At 36.1% G+C, this 17,832-nt stretch overlaps 1 protein-coding gene across 11 annotated transcripts in view; it reads left to right on the top strand.

The window, feature by feature from the left end:
• Positions 1-17,832, top strand: part of GRIP1 (glutamate receptor interacting protein 1) — a 713,425-nt gene that overhangs the window by 256,576 nt on the left and 439,017 nt on the right. For 7 of the 11 annotated variants that reach the window (XM_074402859.1, XM_074402863.1, XM_074402861.1 and 4 more), the window contains exon 1: positions 598-10,923. The exons of the other annotated variants lie outside the window; for them this stretch is intronic. In XM_074402859.1, coding sequence (XP_074258960.1) covers positions 10,791-10,923 — 133 coding nt within the window. In that variant the 5' untranslated portion in view covers positions 598-10,790. Of the gene's footprint in view, positions 1-597; positions 10,924-17,832 lie in introns of those variants that run through there. 11 annotated transcript variants of the gene reach the window in all.

The following is a 17,832-nucleotide window of genomic DNA, read 5'->3' as shown; positions in this document are numbered from 1 at the left end:
ATTTGGAAAAAACTCTTCCCCAGGTGATTCTGACTCTCCCCTCTTATACTACACTCATCCATGAGAATCAGTAATATGCTGCCTCATCATGAGATTTGTTAGTAATATTCCAGCAGAAGATCTAAGTAGGTAAGAATTGCTTTATTCCTTAAACAAATTTGTATGGAACACTTGCTATATACATATAAAGGATATAAATATCCAGTATGGATCTGCTGATATGGTTTGGCTATTCCCCACCCAAAATCTCATCTTGAATTATAATCCCCATAATCAGCATTTGTCAAGGCTGGGACCAGGTAGAAGTAATTGAATCATGGGGTTGGTTTCCCCATGCTGTTCTCATGATAGTGAGTGAGTTCTCATGAGATGCGATGGTTTTATAAGTGTCGCATTTCCCCTGCTTGCACTCACTCTATCCTGTGAAGAAGGTGCCTGCTTCTCCTTTGCCTTCCACCATGATTGTACGTTTCCTGAGGCCTCCCCAGCAACACAGAACTGTTGAGTTAATTCAACCTCTTTTAAAAAAAATATATATATATATATATATATATATATATATATATATATAGTCTTGATTATTTCTTCATGGCAGTGTGATAAACTAACACATCTACCTCATTTATTTAATTTTTCTATAAACTCAGACTTTCTCCAGAGTATAAGCTTCATTAAGACATAGTCATCATTGCTTTTTGTTTTTTATATCAATAGTACTTAGGGCAGCTGGACACATAATTATTTCATAAATTCTGTGTTAAAGTAATAAATGGACGAATATATGTTAGACTATCAGAACATAAGGACAGTTTTACCTTGAACTCACAGTTAAATAAGCAGATAATTAGAAGTTTGTGTAAGAAGCAGCTATGATAAAGTAAATGAAAATGAAAAGAAGGCTCTTTTCAGTAAATTAACCCTTATTAACAAAAACAATACATTTAAATTTTATCTTGGAGATACTAATCTCCAAGAACTTCATGTGCTCATTTAATGCTCATAGCAATCCTATGAATATGGTCTATTGTTCATCCTTATTTGTAGATGAGGAAATGGGGTACAGAGAGTTTAAGTGACTTGTCCACAGTTGCATAGCTGAGGGTGGCACATTTACTTCTGAAATAGTTAAATTCATGGATTTATAACTATATATAAAGTGTGTGTATGTATTATGTACACATAATGTAGACAATATTTTAAGGCACAGCCCTTCCTATCATAATAATATCACGGTATTATCCTTCCAGTTCTTCACACCAAAAACCAAAGAATTGTCCTTGATTTCTTTCTGAGAACCCTGTTTCCACTCTTGTTTATTTTCCATAAACAACCAGAATAATTGTCTTAAACATAGATCATGTAGCTTCCATACTTAACCCTCTCCAGTGAGTTCTATGTGCTCCTAATGCATGTAGAATAGAAGCCCACAATTTGTATCTGGGCCTGGAAAGCCTGAGGTGAGCTAGCCCCTCCCTGACTCTTTAGCTTCTCCTATTACTCTCCACAGTGGTCACCTTCCTGTCCCTAGCACAATGCCAACTCAGTGTTGCCATCCTTCCTGTTCATGCTGTATCAAACATACTGCCCCCACATCTTTGCTTAGATGGATCTTCTTGTATTTTTTAGGTCTTTGCTCAAGTTGTGTCTTTTCCTGGTAAGGCTTTCTCAGCTCTCCCCATTCTAATATAGCCCCCAGAGTCACTTCCATTGTATCACCTTGTTACTTCTCACTATTGGTAATTACTTGGTTTGATAATGTACTTACTTGTATGTTATCTGTTTTCCCCAATATGTTTTGGTGTGTCTCCCCTCCAAACCTCATGTTGAAATGTGATCCCTGTTGTTGGAGGTGGGGCCTAGTGGGACAGTCCTTGGATCATAGGCATAGATCCCTCTTGAATGGCTTAGTGTCACCACTTGGTATTGAGTGAGTTCTCACTCTGTTCGCTCACATGAGAGCTGGTTATTTACAAGGAGTCTGGCACTTTTTCCTCTCTCTTTTGCTTCCGCTTTCACTGTGTGTTAGAAATAAATGCTTGTTCTTCAGTGCTGCAAAGAGAACTAGCACTCAGACAAAAAGGTTTTTAGTAAGGCAATGTTACCTTCTGCAGAAAGGGTGCTTCTCACAGGTCTGGCCATTGGGAGAGCACCTAGAACAAAGGAGACTGGAAGTTTTGATTTCTAACACGACTCCTGCCCCTGTATCCTTTCCCCATTGGCTGGGGTTGGACTGCACAATTTAAACTAGATTTGACTGGCTAAACGTTTAAACTTTTTTAGATAAGGTGGCTACATAATGAGGGAGCGTGGAGAGGAGGAAGGGATCATCTTTGGCAAACTGGAGAGCTGGTCTTTTTTTAAATAAGGAAAGGAATGTGAGCTGCTACTGATAAAACCACTGGTGGTATGGCATGTCTAGGCATGTAGTAAAGTCAGAAGAAAAGGAGGAGAAAGGTTGGGGGGATGCTGGGAATTAAAGAATCAAAAGTTGAGTGTGGTGTTTGAAGAGAAACTTTTGCCACATCTAACACTGTGTGATACACTTGCTTCCCCTTCACCTTCTGCCGTAATCGTAAGCTCCCTGAGGTCTTCACCAGAAGCCAGAAGCAGATGCCTGTACCACACTTCCTGTACAGCCTAGGGAACTGTGAACCAAAATAAGCCTCCTTTTTTTTTTTAAATAAATTACCCAGTCTCAGGTATTCCTTTATAGTAACACAAACAGACTAACATACCTCCTCATCTGTAATATGACCTCCATGAGAATAGGGAGTGCTACCCTTATGTGCACTGTTCTATCTTTAGAATGTGAACAGTTCCTGGCACTAGAGAGACACAGGAAGAAGCATTTGTCGAATAAATGAATCAGATTTAGTGTGAGACAAGCACATATTCTTCATGGTTCATGGAAAAATATTGTTTAAATTATTCAAGGGCCTTTAATGTTTTCCTTCTAAAAAGTATGTCAAACATCAAAATCAACCAGCAAGAATGTGAAGTAGGATCAGTTCTAAAAGTTGGTCAGAGCTGTCATGGATTAAACATTTAGCATGTGACTGGCACCAAATACATTTTATAGAGTAAAAAATGAATCCTTAGAGCCATAGACATTCTAAAAGTATAATTTAAGCTAACAGTTTTAAACTCTTTACTTGAACTTGTAATTACTATCAAGGAGAATGATGACTTAGAATTTTCCCTCTGTCTTCTGTTGCATACCCACTGCATAATAAATATAAATATTGAGCATGTAATTATGTACATGAAGAACAGTTGAGTAAATAAATGAACAAACAGACAAATGAATGAACCAGACAAATGCTCAATAATAAAAGTAAAGAAGAGTCCAGGCACAGTGGCTTACACCTGTAATCCCAGCACTTTGGGAGGCCAAGGTGGATGGATCACTACGAGTCAGGAGTTCAAGACCAACTGGACCAACATGGTGAAACCCTGTCTTTACTAAAAATATAAAAAATTAACCTGGTATGGTGGTGGGCACCCATAATCACAGTTACTCAGGAGACTGAGGCTGGAGAGTCCCTTTAACCTGGGAGGTGGAGATTGCATTGAGTCAAGATTGCACCACTGCACTCCAGCCTGAATGACAGAGTGATATTCCATTTCTAAATAAATGAGTAAAAATAGGAGAAGCAAGAACACTGAATAATCCAAATTAGATAAATGGCTACTAAATACTCTAAAATATTTGTTATCAATTTAAACAAGTTTGCTTGTAAGTCATAACTAAGATTGGGGGCCAAGAAGTGGCTTTAAGGGAAAAAGGCAGAGAAGGCAGGAAAGATGAATCACATGGTAATGCATTTAGAGGACAAAAAATAAAAGGAATTTAAATTAGATTATTTATGACAACTTAGAAGTGAGACTACAGGAAAAAATTTAAATACCAAGAAAATGTTCCTGTAGCCAATGAATAAATAAAAAAGCTCAGCTTTTAGAAATTCAGTACTTGGGTAAAACCAACCAACCAAGAAACAAATACAAGTAGATAAATAAATGTATTTGATGTAAAATGGACTTTTCTTGATCTCTAAGCAGCTTGAAAAGAACAAGTAGAGGTGAAGAAAGAAGGGAAGGAGGAAGAAAGGAGTCAGAGAGAGAGAAAGAAAATGAAATGAATTTCAGGAACTAGAAGGCATTAGGTAATATATTCTTCAGAACCATCAAATATGGAGCTTAAATAGATTCCATGAAGTCTCACAATTACCTTAAAAGACACTATAATCAGCACTATATTTTTCATCACTTTAAAGCATCTAGCTGCATAAAAATAATATCTTATAGCTAGAAGAGTCTTTCTAGTCCAAATCTTTCCTGCTAAGACACATACCTTCAGGAAAAAAGTGAGTTCTGATACAGTGAGCATGTTTGAAACCCTTATAATAGTCAGATGGCACACTTAGCATTTCACATTCAGAAAGTATTTTTATGCTTTTACTGTTACTCTTTTATGCTCATTCCACACTTATTGAATGAAGATATTAATTCATTCTATGTGGTAGGAAAAAAATCTTTGAAAACTGAAAGAGTAACCTCAGTTATCTGAGCCCTTTGAAGCCTAGTGTATTTTCAATCTCAGAATGACTGCCTGACATTTCATTTTGCAAGAAGTCTAAACAACCACAATAAATGTACAAATGCAGACATGCCGCAGTTAAATCTCATTCACACTCAGTAAGCAAACATTATCAAACTGTAAGCACTGTCCTCCACTGTCTTTTTAACTCCAAAGCTTGTAGCCAGTGGAGGGTCGACCTTGGAAATAGTTCACAGATGGATGAATTGGCTTAGTGTAGTCACCAATTTGCAGAGGAACAAACTTAGGCTATGTATCATTTATTACTGTTTAGGCAGGTGGGTCTATGCTTTATTTAATAAACAATACAAATAAGTAGTACTTGGACAGAATCAAATTAGATACACAAGAATTATTTGTGGAAAAAGTCTTTTAAACATAATGGTTTTTTTTCCTGTATTTGGGGTTATCACAATGCTGGGGTTGGGGATTGTTGCTAGCATTTCGTGAATGGTAACTGAAAGTACTAGAAATACTAAAATGAGGGAGACATGCTTACAAATTGAAGATTTGTTCTGCATCCTGTACAACCCTCACATAACTACTGTTAATTAAAACTTTTTTTTTTTTCCTCGAGACAGGGTTTTGCTCTTGTTGTCTAGGCTGAAGTGCAGTGGCACGATCTCGGCTCACTGCAACCTCCACCTCCTAGGATCAAGCAGTTCTCCTGTCTAAGCCTCACAAGTAGTGGGGATTACAGGTGCACAGCATCATGCCCAGCTAATTTTTGTATTTTTAGTGGAGATGGGGTTCCATATTGGCCAGGCTGGTCTTGAACTCCTAACCTCAGGTGATGCACCAGCCTCAGCCTCCCAAAGTGCTGGGATTACAGGCATGAACCACTGTGCCAACCAATAAAAACTCTTATAAATGAAAATCTATTTATAATTATTTGAGCCTGGAAGCTAATACTGTTATATAGGTATAAAGTATTTTTCAGTTTTAACATACAGTGAACATACTGGTTTTTATTCTGATGTCTACCTGTCTACCTTTTTATTTTTTGTACATTGTATGGAATGGCTTCTGATCCCCTCTGAAATTGAAGTATTCATTAGAAGTGGTTGCAAGGATTTAACTAAATTTTCTGTGTAGCCATACCCTCAGATTCACTCATTTGAAATATATATTATTGAACATATTTGTAAATATATATCAGGATTAAGACACTTTGTGTTTAGGCCAGGCATGGTGGTTCATGCCTGTAATCCCAGCTCTTTGGGAGGCTGAGGTGGGCGGATTGCTGGAGCCCCTAAGTTCAAGATCATCCAGATGGTAAAACCCTGTCTCTACAAAACAAAACTAAAATCAGCTGAATGTGGTTGTGCATGCCTGTAGTCCCACCTACTCAGGAGGCTGAGTTGGAAGGATTGCTTGTCCCTGAGAGGTGGAGGCTGCAGTGAGCTGTGATTGTACCACTGGATTCCAGCCTGGGTAACACAGCAAGATCCTGTCTCTAAAACAAAAAGAAGAAAAGATATTTTGTGTTTAAATTATGTGCTCATGAGTTAGAAGATCTATGAATTTCATTTAGTAAGGAGGGATATTGCAAATCATTTGCTACAATAAAGTAGTAAAGGGACTGATGAGAATACTGTTAGTGCCAGAGAAGACAATGTTTTTTGCTTCCGGTTTTTATCCTCAGTAGGTCAGGGTATCTCTCCCAAGGCCACAGGAAGGATACAGCAATTATTGGCATAACATGCAGATACCATGACATATAAAAGGCCAGATTAATTTAATGTTTTAAAGATTTATCTTAACGTACTGTATTTTTCATACTGTTACTCAAAAAAACACTGTAACAATTACTCTAATTATGCATTGAAGAGAGCTCCCTGATCACTGACCTAGGGAAGGTTGTAAATGGCAGATTTAATCTCAGTACTTGGTTAATTCCTTTTTTCCTAAAAGAGGATGAAGAATCTAATTCAGAAGAGTGGAAATCACGTAAATGTTATATAGGCAATTGCCTGCTTCCCCCAAAATAACTAGCACTTAAAAATACATATTTGTTAACATATATTTGTTGAAATGTATTTTGTTAAATAATTCAAACTGCTTTATTTTCTCAGGTGAATAAATTTGTCTAGGAAATTTAATATTATAGTTGAGTGAATATTTAGCTGAACTAATAACTAATTTGTTATAATAGCCTGCTTTCTTTACATCAAAATATAGGGGTGTTGGAATTTCTTGTAAAGTAATTAGTGTTTTGAGACTGGCTAGTCAGAATAATACTTCAGCCATTGTTCACAAGCATTTATGCCTGCAGGGGCCAGGTGGAAGGACTATATGATTGAATTGGGCCCAGGGGAGAGACTGTAGCTAAATGGAAAGCACATGTTTATTTATGGGTGGCAGCAGCCACCACTCAGCTCTAATCAATAGTTGCCATATTGGAATTGGGCTTAAGGTTACCAAATCTTTTGCTCTTTCAAGAAAAAAAAAGTCTGATTTATGAAATCTCCTGACTTTTAGATGTTTGCCCAGTTTTAAAAAACAAGAACAAAACCACAAACATTCATGGGAGCCAAACAAAACATATTTGTGGGAGATAAACTGCCATTCTATGAACTGCCATTTGCAACTTCTCAACTGTCACATCAGTTTAGACTGTAGAGTGCAGTAACTGATAAATAGCACCTCTCACCAGCGTTTGTGCTATGGAGTGAAAGGACCATTCTCTCTACACAGAGTGGTACACCTAATAGCATGGACTTGAACTACACTACTAATTTGTTAGTTCTTGGTTGTATTACAATAGCTAACTGTTAAGCAACTGTTAGCTATTACAATACAACCAAGAACCGACAAAGATTCTAGGTTGACTTTTTATTGCTAAACATGGATCATTTTAGTTTATAAGATGGGATAAGATTCAGAAGTGTATTAGTCTGTTCTCACATTGCTATAAATAAATACCTGAAACTAGGTCATGTATATAAGAAAAATCGGTTTAAATTGGACCATAGTTCCACAGACTGTACAGGAAGCATAGTGGCTTCTGTTTTTGGGGAGGCCTCAGAAAGCTTCCAGTCATGGTGGAAGGCAAAGAGGGAGTGAGCATCTCACTTGACCAGAGCAAGAGCAAGAGAGGGGGAAAGTGCCACATCTCATGAGAACCACTCACTGTTTCGAGAATAGTACTAAGGGGATGGTACTAAACCATTCATGGAAAATCTACCTCCATGATCCAGTTACCTCTCACCAGGCTGCACCTCCAGTGCTGGGGATTACAATTTGACGTGAGATTTGGTGTGGACACAGATACAAACCATATCAAGAAATATGGACTCAGCAAAATTGAGTAAAAGGATCTCATCCACCTCCATCACCCCTCAGGCAGCACACCAAGTGTGTAGCCTTCTGTCTTTTAGATTGTGACCCATATACTCATGTTTCCCCTCTTTCACGTCATCCGTCGCCACATCCTTTCATTCTTTGTGACCCAAGTAGACCTCCCTTAAATAACAGCTTCCCTATCCTAGCCTCCCAAGCATCTCTGATTGTTTTAATAAGCTTTTACACTTTCTCTTATACCTTTAAATATATGTCTAAACTCTAAACTCCTCCCCAACACTACCAAACCACATCTCATATAAAGATTGTATCATTACAGATACTGAAATGTTAACAATGGAATCATTCAGAAGTAAGCAAATAATAGAATGGTGATTATGTACAATTTCTGTTTATTTCTGAAAACAGTTTGGTATTTAGATAATTTTACTCTGTTTGCATTAGTTCTTGTGCAAGAATAGTTGCTTACCACTGCTTGAGATAATCCCTTTAAATACCAAAATTAAAATATGAAATTAAACTCTAGTGAAATGTTTTAAGTTGTTGTATGCAAAAGGAATCTTCTTTCTATTAGAGAGTAAAGCACCATCTTTTCTATAAGTTAGTCTTTTTAGATTTAACTGGGAGCTTAAAACTATAAAACTTAATATGGACTTTACTAATTTAAGAGTTAAAATTCAAGTATAGCTGCATTAAATTTATTGCCTGCATTATATCTGGCGGATACTTATACTTGAATTCATCACATAAACCAAGATATATGTTTGGTTCATTAAAGTGAAAGTCAACAATTATTTTCAAATTCCATTTCAAAAGCAAATTTACATAGAAAAGAAAGAACTTGAATGAAAATGTAATGCTTAGACAAAATAATTTCTGAAGTGGTATGAAAAATACCTGCTACTGCTTGCAATGATAGTGTAAGCTTTGTGATCTTGGACAAATAATGACATTCACTTCATTATTAGGGCTGTTAGGTTAAATTAAAAGATAATGTATTGTCATATATGTAGTGACTATTCAGGTCTAAAATACCGATCTTCACATTTCTCATTCATTAACTTTTCTATGTTCTAGTTTGTTTTGGTTGAGGGAGTCAGAATAATAAAGGATTTGAAACCTCAGGACAGGTGATTTTTGTTTGTTTTAAGATGTTCATAAAACACTTTATAGTATCTTTTTGTCAGCATCGTTAAGTTTTTCTTTTCACAAACTCCTAAGGCATACAAAATGGGAAACCTCTGGGAATAAAGGAACTTCACAGAACCATTGAAAATAACTACATATTTTAGATGTGAAATGTTCTTGGCTGATGAATATTTGCCTTTCTAAGTAAACTTCTCCCTGCTCCATCATTATCAATTTATATCTGAAAATAGGGAACTGTGTAAAGCTAGAAGACAGACAAATTGCTTGTGAATCTGACAGTGCAAAGTGCAGTCAGTTCCCTCTGGGATGATCCTACAAACTTGATATTACACAGATATTGAACAACCTTTATGCAGTAAGAAGCCTTTTTAAAAATTACATTTCTGGGAACCAACATGGCGCTGCAGAATATCATTAGTTTCATAAGTAATATGCTGACATGTGTGATTAATTATATTGTGAATAAATCAGATTTTTCCTGGTGTTAAAAATTCTTGCCTTAAAGACCTGAAGAAGAAGGAAACTATAGAGAAAAAAAAATTATTCCTGATTAATGCTGATCTCTCTAGACTTTGGAATACCTCTCTTGTCTCGTATAAAGTGTTTCTAATTGTTGTACTTAAAATAATATTTTAAAGCTTATGATTTTTAGAGATAAAGGATGAACAGCATAAGAGCATATTTTGAAATTTCTTTTTTTGCTGTGTTCACCAAGAATTGTTTTGTTTGCTGTTTAGCAAATTAACTTTCCTGTTTTGTTTTTTTTTTAAGTAACAATTGAGCTAGTTTTCTATTTGAGTTCAGTGGAAGTTGAGTTGGATTATTTGTATTTCTTTTCTCTTAAACCATGCAGTGTTCTTTATTTGCTGATTATGGTATGCTGTTACTAAGCCTATGAGAAGCTTCTCTGTGAAGTGCATTTTAATATTTAGATCAAACAGTGATTGGAATACATTAATGCCCAGTGGGTAAACGTGTCATTTGAAAGCAGCTGCTGAGACTTCTCCCTGCTGCTCCAATTAACACATACAGCACACTCCTGTCAGCAAGAAGGCTGTGCATATGGATGAAACCACTTTGCTGCTTATTAATGTGATATGCAGGAGAGCACAGAGGGTTAATCAGTCCCCCCATTGCAAAACAATAGCCTTTCAAGAGGTTTCCCAAGCACATGTTTTGAGATAATGTGGGCTAGGATTAGGGTATGAGATTAGCAGCTAGGAAAGTCAGTTCAGTCTCTAACTTTGGTTCAGTCCATTGACTAATGTGTTTCCCCGCCCCTCTCTTCTCCTATACCCCCGCCCCGATGATGGGATGATGGAGATACTGGATAGTGAAATTCTAGTGCTGGGACTCCTCTTGCCTCAGCTGAATCTCTTGAACTTTGTTTTGTTTTGTTTTGAAGCTATTTAAAATCCAAAGCTTTGCTGTTTGTTTTTTCCTCTTAGTTTTTCATTACGATTTTTACTTTCTCTTTTCTTTTTTTTTTTTTTTTATTGCAGATTTGACAGTTTCTTGAGCTAAATGAGAAATATTGTCAAAATAAATCTGTATCGCTATTATTTTCTTTCCCTTCCTATGGTGAAAGTCACCGTGTTGATGGTAGCCCAGAGGCAGATAGAAGGGTAGCCGTCCTGGTCCAGGTTTGGTATTGGTCATTCATGCTCCACCGGCTCCCAGAGCAGCTGGGCTGTTCCTGTGCTCTTGGGCTAGCTGTGCCGCGCCGCACAGTGAGTGAGAGATGGACCGCTTCCTGGGTTTTGTCAAAGCGATAAGAAGATCTAGGAGAAGAAAGGGGAAAAAGTACCGACCAGAAGAGGATTACCACGAGGGCTATGAGGATGTCTATTATTACGCTTCAGAGCATTTTCGAAGTAAGCGCTTCCCTCCATCCTCTGGTTCCTTTTGGCTTGCTGGGGCTAACAATAAACCTTGTGTGGAGCTTTAATCTTAAATGCAAAAGGTTTCTCTGATGGTGTTCTCTGCGAGCAGTCTGTAAGTACTGAAGTGCTATGTTTTGCTTGATTTGTTGCAAGAACAGCCATTAGATAATAGTCTCTAGACAGTATCACCAGCCAAGGTCTGTACACATGGTTAATATTTTAGGTGGAATTAATTGATAATGTTTTTATTTCAATAAGCCATTCAAAAAAGTTGCAAGCCAATGTAGGAGGTGGCCAGAATATGCTCTGTTGCAGTTGTTTTCCCTTTTCTTTCAGAATAAGGAAGGCTAGTTCATTTGGAAGAAATAATTGTTCATGTTCAAGTTGATGATAATGCTTAATGCTCCTGATACACACTTCTAGGTAGTTATTTGTGACTAATCTGAGATGTTGTTTGTACAGGGAAATTCAAGTGCTTTGCTCTGATGCATGTTTACAATTTTGTTATTAAATAAGGTTTATTCTTATTTGTCATTAGCTAGAAGCAGTGATACCTGTAGTATCCATAATATGTCCATATTGAGACATTTATAAATTAGCTTATAAATAGAAGATAAATAACATTTTTCTTGTACCTGTAGTGCTTTAAGTTTCTGGTGAGGTTTAGACTTGTCCCACTAGATTTAAAATGCCCAGAAATGCCTAAGGGTACAGAGAGCAGCTATGCACAGAGATCACCGCGTTTATGATGTGCCCTAAATAGAGGAAGATGACAGTTATGTTTGATCTGCATTTTTTAAGAAGTTAACAATTATTTGTCTTCTTGAATAAGGATCTTTATAAACTTGTATTTCAATCCTAATTCATTCTGGTCTTTTGATGTCTAATCATGAATGCATCCCACTTATAACCTCTGAGCATTAACTAATAAATAATTTAGATCCCAATTTCTATGGTATTGAAAGCCATGAGAATTCGTTCAAAATGCTAGAAATTCTGTTGTGATTGATGAAGGCTGAGGGTTGAAAATTCATTTGATGGCAATAATACAAGAACATAAAATTGTAATTATTTGAAATTTTCTTGAATATTGTGGCTGTATTGCTTTTACCTGAGTAACCTCTGAGTTTTAGAGATGTTTTTCTTTTAAATGCTTGTGCATGAATAATATGTTCTAATACAGTGATAGTCTATATTTCCTAAATTTTGTTTCCATAATATATCTTAGAAGTTAACTAAAATTTGTGTCACATCAAAAAATACGGTCAGATTGCGTGTGTAATTCTGAAAACTTGGAAACTGAAAAAAAAGGAGCTTATGAACTTTTAGTAAGACTTGTATACTGAATCAAATTCATAGCTTCTTGGGTTTGTACTGTGATATATGTTTGTAGAAACAGAATTGAACAGTATTTCTCAAATGTCTGCATACTAATAGCTTTGGTAAGATTTTAAAACAACAGACTTACTCTGTAAGTTTATAAAATGTCCTTACAAGAGCTATTTATGGAGGTATCTAAGAAACATCCCCAAACTAGGGTTAGTACAATGATACAACGAAGATGAGTAGTCTTTATGCATTAAGTGCAATATCTCAAAATCACGTTTTGTCTAATTTGTTAAGGCTATGCTAAGGATAAGATGTTAAATATCAAAAGTAATTTCCTTTTGGTATGAAACTGACATGTTTTTCCCGTGTTTTATCAGAAGGCACCCAATATGTAATATTTAACTTGTGGAGTTAGTTGCAAATTGAGTCCCCAACTACTACATAATAAACAGAATGTGTCACAGTGGACTGGGGCACGTGGAGTTTGGCATTTCATCAAATGTCAAATAGCCAGAGCATTTAAAGAAGACAAGTCATATAACACAATAACTTCTCAGTGCATCTTTTGGCTTCAGTTTCAGGGCCTCTCTGAATTGGGTGGGGAAGACATCCATGTACATCTTAGAGCTGTAGAAACCCATTAAAGAGCGAGACTGACCTTGAAACCAGTCCTCTCAAATGGGTAATATGATGGAATTCAATTACATCTACAGCATATCTGTTTTAATTAGTTTTGGGCATAATTTAAAAGTTTATGCTCCATGTATTTCCCTAGATGGCTTAGAAAAACTATTTACATTAAGGCTGTAAATGTGGTAGAATTTATTGATGATGCTCACATCTTAGTTAATGGTGCTATTGATAAACCAGAAGTGTCATTCTTACTTTGATCCCTAGAGTGTTTGTTTCTTGAAAGAAACTTAACCCTCTGTCTTGTCAGTTTTTCCTTTGGAGCGGATTGCCATGAGAACTTTATATGTGTAATAATGAGATATTGATCTAGAAAGAACCTTGCAGAAAATTCTCCAAGTCTGCCCTCCCTGTAGTACATTTTCTAGTTCTGATATTTTGTTTTATCCCAATTAATGTCTCTTCTATTGTGGGTTCTGATTTGGAATTTCACTCTCTTTTCCTTCATCTTAAATACAGCATCACTTATAATCTCATTAAATGCCGAAGTCTGAATTAAAATGTACATAGGATCAGATGCTATGGGAGAGAAGTTATTCTAATAATGGATAACTTTTCTGAACCTCCTTTAGAACTCAGTTTTAGCAACAATGATGATAGAATGATTTTACATCTTCTCTGACTTTATATTGACTTGATGTATGTCAATGTACATGAGATGACTATGTTTGACTTTTAAAACTGCTTTTATCACTCATCTATTCTTTATAATTCTAGAATTAGAGTTTAAATAAACTAGACAGACACAAGCTTTGGGTAAGTCACCAAACATTTTTGGGTTTTAGTCTTTTAAAATGTGATACAAAGTGGCTTTGTTTCTCAAGATTTTTCCAGTTATAGAGCTATATGATTTTGAACTTTGATTTCTAAAACAATTCAGGTAAAGGTATTGACTGAAGAATTTTCACAGGTATTTAAGCCAAAATCACCTACATATCCTGAGGGAATTGTGTTGCTGGCAAGAATGCTCAATAGGGAGAATTTCTGTTACTTTAAGGTCACAATCTATCACTGAATATTAAGCAGTGTTGGAGAAGTTTGATAAACCTTTGACATTCTGAAGATGTTTGTAAATCTGAGACTTCATTTTTTAATTTAATCGTATCCACCAAGAAGCACCATTTACTTTCTGAAATTCTCACATAGATGATTCATTTGGTATTTTTCCTTGAGAAAAACTTGCTTTGATTACAAAACTGTCATAAACTTGAATGTAGGGAAAAGCTAGAAAAGGACCCTAACATTCCATTTTACTATGTTTAGTATTTTTATTTGTTTTTCACAAAATACTGTTTTATGTAATGCCTTTTTATAGGCTGGCTCTGGCAGATCATATGTTAATTCATCTGTCTTACAAAAGTAAAAGGTCTGATTGTATTGTCATGTATGTTTTTATTTAACCACACTGGATAATATTCAAGCTGTAAGACAGATAATGTATATTTTATTATACAAGGAATCGCTTAACACTGTTCTTATATATGACAATCCTGACTTCTTGCTGTCCATGCAGCTGAATTACTTGAGAAGGAAGAATTTGTTTATCTCTCATGAATAGAAGTATTTGAGCCACTTTCATGTACAGCACTAACATCTTTTGCACATGTGTAATGGTAGGGAATTAGGAGTGGGGCTTCTCCATGGTAACTGCTGTTTGTTGTTGGTCTTCATCCTGACTCATCTAGAGTGGAAAAAAAAGCTGTGTGGAAAAGCTCTCAGGGCAGACATTAGTGACCAATTAACTTTTCTTACTGAGGTCATTTCAGGGAAACTGGTGAAATGGGGGACATGAATATGGTTTAGACCTTTTGAATAAAAGGGTCATTTGTATTTACAAATTATTTCATTGGTTGTTTTGTTGTTGTTGTTTTGCCTATTCTAATAGATATGGAGCAGTAATTGTGATGTGGTGTGTGTATGCAATCATTGTGAGCTAAGTTACTTTACGATGCATTGTATGCATTTACAATTGCTGGTTAGGCAATTGAGGCTTTAAAGTGCCTTAGATGTTCAAATTGCATTTTAAAAGGGGCTTAACTTTCTTTCATGTCATTGAAAAACATTAGGCATTGTTCTTCTTAAAAAACAGTATTGGTGGTGGGTGTTTGTAGCATGATAATTTTTAGGCTGTGGTGTAGGTGATTAAATTAAGTAATTTATTCTTACTAGTTCCTTTAGAGTTTTCCCCCTTTGGTAAATTCATGTAACCACACCCTCTCTGCTTCAGGAAACTGATACCTAATTAGGATTTTCTCTCTTGATAAGTGTGCCACAAGGCTAGAGGGAGAACCCTGACATATACTTTGGAAAGATGCCTCATTTGTGCAGAAATATGTGCAAGAGCTGAACACAATCAAAGGGGTTGTTGCCTTCCTCAGCCTGTTGGGGATGACAGGGAAGAGGGAGGAACTGGGGAGGTGAATAGGAAGGAGAGAGAGAGAGAAGCACATTTCATAGGCTGTCCTTACTTCTGTAATGCTTACAAGCATAGAAGCCATTTATTTCTATGTTAAAAATAGTGGGATCATCAAACTGACAGGTCTTGGATATGAAATCCTGGATGATTCAAGCTTTAGCTGTATTTAGTTTAACTCAATAAATTCCAGATGAATTAGAAGAAACATCAATTATAAAGAAATAGGGCAAACTTGCTTGTTTTTTGACTATACTGTTTATTTTTCTTCCCTAAGAATTGCTTTCCATCCACAGTATGTTTGTCTTGTTGAGAATTGATTGGCTAGCATGTTCCATTTGTTGGTTATTTTGTATCACTAACTTTCTTGTCTCAAGCTATATATATTTTTTCTACATGGAATAAAGAAATACTAAAGTTGAAAGGGACCTTAGAATCTATGTTGTCTAACCTGAGTATTTTTTAAAATAAAATAACTAATATACAAACAAGTCAACTGACTTAAGCAGTCTACATTGATCACTGTGGAACTGGCACTAACAGCCAGATTCCCTTATTGGGAATGGTTCTTGGTTATTGGGTCTGGTTCTCCACCTATTATCCCCACTCCTGTTTTAGCTCACTGATGAGCCTTCTGGTGAAGTTTAAGGTCCAGGATCATCTACATATAAATTATAACTGTTTGGTTTCTTGATAGGTGGCTTTATTTTGAATAGTAGGTCATCTTATCTTAAACTCTTGAACAAAAACTCCTAATTTAATATTGTAAGTCAAATTAACATGATGTATTAATTCGTATTTACAGATGATGATAATGAAAGTGATTGTCAGTGGTTCAAAACCCAGAGGCTACTTTCTGTAACATCTCTCATTTGCTCTAGGATTTGCAAACATAGCTACCTACGTTGATGAATGCTCTTTCAGGGGATTTAAAATAGCATAATTCTTTCAGACACTATTAGAGTTAGGAGGGACTTTGGAGTCCAGTTAGTAAGGCATGCTATCTGAAATAGAAAGTCATGCCCAGTATTCCAGCTGTGTGGACATGCAGCTTTCATTTAAATCCTTTCATTGTGAACACATTCATTTCCAGACATGGCAAGTTACTGAATAAACTTATGCCTCCTTTAAATAAATGATAAGTTATATGTTAAGTTGCTGGCATATTCTGAGACATACAATATGTGTTCAAAATCTATATCTTGACCCAAATAAACATAGACTCTATTGAATTTAACGTGCAATAAGATTCCATGCCTCCTTTTTATTCACATTACTTTCACAGATGTAACATATGGTATGTGGAGGTGAGTAATTCCTTCAGTGCTATTTCTGTTTTAAGTATACAAACTCAGAAGAGCTCTGTATTGGGCCCACATCCATGTGGTAATTTTTATTTCTTTTTTGTTGATTTCCACAAGGTCACCAAGCCTTCTATTTATTTAATAAAAAACATATTCTAGTGCTTTCTGTTTGCATGATTTAGTAGTGGTCATCTGTTTGTCTGCCCTAAAACTCTTTTTTCATTCCCCTCGGAAGAGCAATGTTCCTATTTAAAATACTCCTGTTTCTTTTTCAGTTCTGTCATTATCGATTGATCACAACTGTGATCATTTAGATTACAATTATAGAAAATTACCATGTTTTAGTCTTTAATGATTTGTCTGTTAATGAACTCATAAACTGAGCTGGGTCAATCATAATGCTCCTGGGGCAAATTCAACCCAGTGCACTGTGCTCATGGAGAAACCACTCTGAATGGGAGGGAATCAAGCCCACATGCAAAGGAGATGGACATGAAGAATCAAGAGGCTCTTTTCAGGGTTTGAGTCATTAATTCCAGTCCTTAAGGTCTCCAGGTTAGAGAATTAGAAAGGACCAGAACCCAGATTGGAACCCAGATCAGCTAGTTTCTTGTTTGATAGTGTTGGTAAGTTTTTATTTGGAAAATATGAATGTTAATTTCATTTGATAGAAATAAATGCCACAGATGGAAACTATATTCTTTACATAAAAGTTCCCATCCTCCCAAAATATAATTATCTTAATGGGACTAAAAATCTACGTGGCTTTGAATGAGTCACTTGGGTGAGTATGCTTTTCAGTTTCCTATTTGTAAAATGGGGTACTAAATCAGTGGAGAGTGCTGAAGACCCAAGAGAGAGGAATCACTGGCAGGTCTAGTCAGTCAAGTTGTGCCTCCCTGGAGCAGCATACAGCCCAGACAGTTGGAGGAAGGGGATAGCTAGTGAGCAAGTTTAAAAAGAAGACATTCCACTTAGCAGCATAACTGGAGTGCATTTAACATTCTTTGCCCTTACTTTTCATTTAGAGAGTTAAGTTTTGTTTTAGAGGGAAACATACAACTTCCCCATATACCTCTTACCAGATCATTCACCATGATGCCAGATGGAAACATGCCTAGTGGTATATTAGAATATAATAGAACTTTTAATCTGCTTTTAAAT

Source organism: Saimiri boliviensis, chromosome 7 (genome assembly GCF_048565385.1).
Source record: "Saimiri boliviensis isolate mSaiBol1 chromosome 7, mSaiBol1.pri, whole genome shotgun sequence".
In the NCBI taxonomy this organism is placed as follows: Eukaryota; Metazoa; Chordata; class Mammalia; order Primates; family Cebidae; genus Saimiri; species Saimiri boliviensis.
This window is presented reverse-complemented; position numbering and strand designations above follow the sequence as displayed.